At 45.2% G+C, this 6,450-nt stretch overlaps 1 protein-coding gene across 2 annotated transcripts; it reads right to left on the minus strand.

Moving 5' to 3' along the window:
- Positions 1-1,282: 1,282 nt before the first annotated feature.
- Positions 1,283-5,269, minus strand: LOC143508344 (uncharacterized). 2 transcript variants are annotated; one of them, XR_013129326.1, is made up of 3 exons: positions 4,676-5,269; positions 3,050-4,545; positions 1,283-1,472 (listed from the first exon to the last, which is right to left on the minus strand). XR_013129326.1 is itself a non-coding variant. In XM_076996785.1 (2 exons), the coding sequence occupies exons 1-2, from the start codon at positions 4,891-4,893 to the stop codon at positions 3,405-3,407; spliced, it is 1,359 nt and encodes a 452-aa protein (XP_076852900.1). In that variant the 5' UTR covers positions 4,894-5,269; the 3' UTR covers positions 2,960-3,404. The 2 variants fall into 2 exon arrangements, 1 of the variants encoding a protein (XP_076852900.1); XM_076996785.1 differs by lacking the exon at positions 1,283-1,472 and having other exon boundaries at positions 2,960-4,545.
- Positions 5,270-6,450: the final 1,181 nt, after the last annotated feature.

Genomic DNA, 6,450 nt, shown 5'->3' on the forward strand with positions numbered 1-6,450 from the left:
CATGAAAAAAGACAAAAATGAAAAAAAGAATAACACTGTAAATAAACACAGAATAAATGTCCTAAAGTCCTTATGATGAATGTTACAAATGCAACTTCATTACTGATGACTAACTTATATTTACATTTACATTTACATTTATGTCATTTAGCAGACGCTCTTATCCAGAGCGACTTACAAAAGTGCTACGTAGTTGCTTGGAATCTCCAAGGTAGAATAGATAGTCCTGAACACAAGGTACTCTAAGCTGGAAAAACCCACTAGACGAAAGTCAAATGATACCTAACAATGATACCTGAATATACACATCACCTGAGGAAAAAGACAGTAAACAATTCCTATAACCCAATTATGCACAATACCTGAGAAAAAGACAGTAAGCAATACCTGTAACAAACACCTGAGGAAAGAGACGATAAAGCACAATAGACGAAGCATAATTATGCAAAGTGCACTTGAAAGAGGTGGGTCTTCAGTCGGCGTCTGAAGACAGCAAGTGACTCCGATGTTCGGACACACAAAGGAAGTTCATTCCACCACCTTGGAGCCAGGACAGAGAAAAGTCTGGATGCTTGTCTCCCATGTGTCCTGGATGATGGAGGTTCAAGACGAGACATACTTGAGGCGCGGAGGGCTCTAGGTATGCATCTGGGTTTTACCATGGCCATCAAGTAAGGAGGAGCTGGATCATTCTTTGCTTTGTAGGCCAGCACCAGGGTTTTATATTTGATGCGGGCAGCTACCGGAAGCCAGTGGAGGGAGCACAGCAAGGGAGTGACATGGCTGAACTTGGGAAGGTTGAAGACCAGCCGAGTTGCAGCGTTCTGGATCAGTTGCAGGGGTTTGATGGCATGCATAGGAAGACCAGCCAGGAGGGAGTTGCAGTAGTCCAGTCTTGAGATGAAAAGGGACTGGACAAGGACCTGAGTGGCCTCCCTAGAGAGAAATGGCCGAATCCTCTGAATGTTGTGAAGGGTGAATCTGCATGATCGTGTTGTGTTAGCAACGTGGGCCGCGAAGGAGAGTTGATTGTCGACAACTACACCAAGGCTACGCGCTTCCATGGATGGAGTGATCACGGTGTTCTCGAATGAGATAGAAAGATCACGATGAGGACTGGCTCTTGCAGGGATGTACAGCATCTCTGTCTTGCTTGGGTTAAGCTTTAGGTGGTGAGTTGCCATCCAAGAGGCAATGTCTTTTAGACATGCAGAGATTCGAGCTGAAACCTGTGTGTCAGAAGAGCTGGGTGTCATCCGCATAACAGTGATAAGAGAAGCCATGTGCAGAGATAGACTCACTCAGTGAGTGGGTATAAAGGGAGAAAAGAAGAGGACCCAGCACTGAGCCTTGTGGAACACCGTTGGAGAGTTTGCATGGCGTGGATGTTGATCCTCCCCATGTTACTTGGTAGGAACAACCCTACAGGTAGGATGCAAACCACGTCCATGCATTGCCAGTGATACCAAGACCTGAGAGGATGGACAGGAGGATCTTGTGATTGACTGTGTCAAAGGCCGCCGAAAGGTCAAGCAGAATCAGAACTGATGATAGTCCAGTTGGTCTAGCCGCATGGAGTTTCTCAGTTACTGCAATGAGTGCAGTTACCGTAGAACAGACCTGGGCAAACCACGGCCCGAGGGCCACATCCGGCCCGTTGTGCATCCCTGTCCGGCCCGCGAGAGGCCAATCATAAATGAAACAAATATCTATGTCGTGCGTGCAATACAACTGTGATGCTTTTATTTTGAAATCGCTACGTTTTAATTCCGTATGGACGTACGTGCTCGTGTGTGAGCTGTGCGAGAAACAGTAGGGTTAGGTAGGTGATCAGCGACAAATTAAGGCTGAATTTATACTTTCGCGAATGAACATAGTGCGCGAACCTCCGCGAACGGCGGAACATTTACGTGACGAATTTTAATGTTGCATTGTGTTCCAGGTTTGAAATGTGCTGGAATTTAGGCTAAAGTACTTGAAAATGCTTGAAATTGTGACTGTATTTCGATTCACAACAAATAGCTGACTGAACAGGGGGGTAATTCCAGAAAGCGGACTTAGTGACGAAACCGGGTAAGTAAACTCAGAGTTAACAAAAACTCAGGGTTTTCCGTTTCAGAAACCGAGCTTAGAGAGAACCTGAGTCAGCTGGGAAATATTAAAATGGACATTGAAAGTGCCGTAGAAGTGATTTAAAGGTAGGTTTAAGCCTGGTTTATACTTGGCGCGGCGCGAGGGTCCGCGCGGCAAAAATGACGTAATCGCGGTGACTCCGCCCGTGTGCGAGGGCCTCGCGCGCTGTCAATGAACAAAGTAATGTTTGCAGGGTTTATACATCTTTACAAGGTGGAATTAAAGCACTTGTACGTCACTTTCAAGGTCCATTTCAATATTTCCCAGCACATTAAACTTAATTAAGTTAAATATTTATACATATACTCGAAATAATTCGCTTTAAATCACATTATTTAATGGTGGTTTATTTTCAAAACGCCCAATCTTAACGTCTTCGCTTTCTCTCATATTTCGTCCTGGAATTACAAGAGGCTCATATTTGTTAACGTAATACAAGAAAACTGTTCAGTCAGACAGATATTTGTTGTGAAACGAAGTAGTTACAATTTCAAGCATTTAGCCTAAATTCCAGCACTTTTCAAATCTGAAACAAAAAGCAACATTAAAATTGGTCAGGTAAATGTTCCTTCCCCTGTTTTTGAGGGGTGTTTCTTTACACTAACACATATCGTTTCAGACAACACTGCACAGAATGTGACTCGGCAAGTTTAAACGCCTCCGCCGTTCGCAGAAGTTCGCGCGAGGTGGGCGGAGCCACCGCAATGACGTCATTTTCGTTTGTGTGGCCCTCTGACACAATTCAGGTTTCTCATGTGGCCCCTTGTAAAAATTAATTGCCCACCCCTGCCGTAGAATGTGCTGGCTCGAAGCCAGATTGGTTGGGGTCCTGAAGCTGGTTCTGTGAGAGAAAAGAGGATAGCTGGTTGTGTACAGCCCGTTCAAGGATCTTAGAAAGGAATGAGAGGAGAGATACCGGTCTGTAGTTGCTGATGTTGGTGGCGTCAAGGTTGGGTTTCTTTAGGATTGGCACCACCCTAGCCGCCTTGAATGATGATGGCACAATTCCTGAAGATAAGGAGTTGTTGATGATGGTAGAGATGAAAGGGAGGAGTTTGTGGGAGATTGTCTGGAGGAGTGTGGATGGGATGGGGTCCAGAGGGCATGTGGTGGGACTGCTGGATGTCAGCAACTGAAGCACCATCTCAGCTGAGAGAGGAGAGAAGGAGGTTAGAGAAAAGGGAGGAGTAGGAGGGGACACAATGGGCACAGGGACTAGGGAATAGGTGCTGCGAATCGTATTGACCTTCTCTTCAAAGAAGGTGACAAAATCATCTGCAGTAAGAGAAGTGGGAGTTGGAGGGGGGAGGGTTTGAGGAGAGAAGAGAAGATTTTGAACATCTTGCGCGGATCTGATGTAGATGCCTCCAGCTTCTCTCTGTAAAATGATGTCTTGTCCTCCATCGCCTCTCAACCATCCTCAGTTCTCGTTTGTTGTTACGCAGGGTGTCCGAGAGCCAAGGAGCAGGTGGGGAGGATCTTGTGGGTTTGGAAGAGAGGGGACATAAGAGGTCAATAGTTGAAGAGAGGGAGGACAATAAAGTGTCAGTGGCGGTGTCTGTGGAGAGACAAGAGAAAGAGTCATGGGACAGGAGGGCTGTGGTGATAGTAGAGGCAAGTACTGATGGAGAGATGGAATGAAGGTTACGACGGATGGTGGTAGTGCCTGTAGCAGTAAGGGTGTGACGGTGGGGAGGAAGAGATAAGGTTAAAGATACAAGGTGATGATCTGAACAGTGGAGAGGAGTTACTGCAATGTCCATCACTGCAGGTGGTCTGGTGAAGACCAGGTGTAAGACATTGCCTGCTCTGTGTGTTGGAGAAGACTGGGTGAGGTTGAGGTTGAATGATGACAGCAAAGGAAGAACACCAGATGATTGTAGTTTATCTGTTGGGAGGTTGAAGTCACCAAGCAGAAGAAGAGGAGTTTCATCGTTAGGGAGGAGGCTCAGAAGTGTGTCCAATTCCTCAGTGAAGTTGCCTAGGGTGCAGGGTGGACGATAAACAACAATGATGTGAAGTGTGGTTGGGAAGCATACAGTGACAGCATGATACTCAAATGTTGAGATGGTAATTTGTGGGAAAGTGCAAGGAGTAAAGTGCCAGCAGCTGGACAGAAGCAATCCAGTGCCACCTCCCCTTCCAGTCTGTCTTGGAGAGTGCGAGAAGGAAAATGCAGATGACAGGGCAGCTGGAGTAGCAGAGTTCTCTGGGGTGATCCATGTCTCTGTTAGGGCCAAGAAGTCAAGGGAGTGATGAGCTGCAATGGCTGTGATGAAGTCTGCTTTCTGGACTGCAGACTGGCAGTTCCAGAGTCCCCCGGTCGCTATGATCGGGGTGTTTGTTGAGAGTGGAGGGTAGATGAGGTTACTAGTAGTGCGTTTTCTGCAGTGATGTTTGCATTGACGGCGACTATAGGGAGCGAGAACAGGGATGGAAAAACACATGATGAATGAATGATTTTTTTTTTACATAAAAAAAATTTAAATATATTTTTGTTACAAGAGTTAATGCTAGTGAAATGCCATTTAATATAAAGTACCAGTCAAAAGCTTGGACACACTGTGACGCCGGAGGCGTTGGGACAGAGGCAGCCGGAGACGGGGGTTGAACAGAAGGATGTTTATTGTCCATGGCAACCAAACCAGTAAAGCTCTTAGCGCACACACTGCAAGTGATGCAAGGTAAAGCTCGTAGCGCGCACGCAGGTAGGGAGGGAGGGAACGCAGTGACGGACACGCAGAGACCAGAGACGCTCATGTAGCGGCAATGTGCAGCACTGGACCAGACGACCTGCGGGCTTAAGAAGAGCAAAGTAAATAAGAAACAGGTGTTCAATATACTGGTGATTGTGACTGTGGGAGTGGTTGCGTGCGCGGGGGTGTGTGCTGGGATCGGCTGCTGGCCGGGATGCGCGCCCTCTGGTGGCGACCCGGCCCCCTCACCGTGACACACACCTACCGTTTTTAAATTTTCTACATTTTACAAAGCATGTAGGTGTGAGACCATTAAAATAAGACATATGTGATAATGCTGTTGGATAAATATTGAGTCATAGATTTTAGATTCTTCAAAATAACTGCCCTATACTTAGACAACAGCTTTCCAAACTCTTGGTGTTCTCTCAAACAGCTTCATGAGGCCCACATGTATGATGCTTATCCACTAGGTGGCAGTGGAAACCACACTGAGAGGAGCACTTGTTGAGATTATATGCTCCCCTAATCAGTGTGAACCTCCTCTGTCACTCCGGAAACACCTGCAGAATACTGGTACGTTTATCTGTATGTAAATGAAGAAACTTTTCTGTTAATAAGGTAGTGTACTGAAAATAGATTTAAAGATGAGTAACTAATATATGGCAAATCACTATACCAGAGCTATTCAACTGGCGGCCCACGGGCCAGAACCGGCCCTTTAATGAATTTGTACCGGCCCGCAGTCCATCTCCTAATAAATAACAATAAATATTTGATAAACCGCTGTAAAAATAAATAACATTTTATTTGCAACATTTGCAACCATTTATTTTCATGGTTTCCAAAACAGACTCACTTGAGAAGCATGGCGCTGTCAAAGAAGAGACATAAAATTGATACCGAAACCAGACAATATAATAATGACTGGACAGATAAATATGCACACATACCCCAAACTCAATCCTATGTGCCTGCTCTGTTACGAGTGTTGTGCGGTGATAAAGGAGTACAACGTGCGGAGGCACTTTACTACTACCCACTCTCATTTTGACAATGAATATCCACCGGGTTCTGGTGCTCGTCAAACAAAAATACAATCACTTATTACAAACTACATGCGCTGAGACTGTTACTTGTTACTGTGATGCATTGGAACTTGAAGTCGTTATTTATTAAAATTTTTCTTTTTGCACTTTAAGCCAAAAGTAGGCTTTTTTTTTCGCTAAAAACAGATGTTACTGTTGTGACTGTTGAAGATGATCTCCTAATTAATAAAATGGAGAAAAATTAAATGATGTATTTCTTCAATTTTACATCCACTATGACAGTATTGGTATAGGTCTGAAAATTGTCTGGCCCACAGGTCAGAGCTCTCTGCCAAATCTGGCCCACAGAAAAATATAGTTGAATAGCCCTGCACTATACGGTATGCTGTTAATATGTAATAAAATCATTCATATATAGTAAAACAAATAAACCAATGCAGAACCTCACATGAGGTGTGTGTTGTTGAGAGGCCCCTCCCCCTGCCCCTCCTACCTTTCTTATAGCCCCGCCCTGCAGTGTCTCCTTCATCTGCTCCTCCAGCCTCTGGTCTCTTCACTCAGAACAGAGTTCA

The sequence above is a fragment of the Brachyhypopomus gauderio genome, chromosome 2 (genome assembly GCF_052324685.1).
Source record: "Brachyhypopomus gauderio isolate BG-103 chromosome 2, BGAUD_0.2, whole genome shotgun sequence".
NCBI classification, from domain to species: domain Eukaryota; kingdom Metazoa; phylum Chordata; class Actinopteri; order Gymnotiformes; family Hypopomidae; genus Brachyhypopomus; species Brachyhypopomus gauderio.

Excerpts from the sequence above, each read along its gene's own strand:
- LOC143508344 (XM_076996785.1), bottom strand. The coding sequence starts at position 4,893 with ATGAGCGTCTCTGGTCTCTGCGTGTCCGTCACTGCGTTCCCTCCCTCC. Across the intron at positions 4,546-4,675 it reads TGTGTCCAAGCTTTTGACTG|TCGCCGTCAATGCAAACATC; the intron begins GTACTTTATATT and ends CGCTCCCTATAG.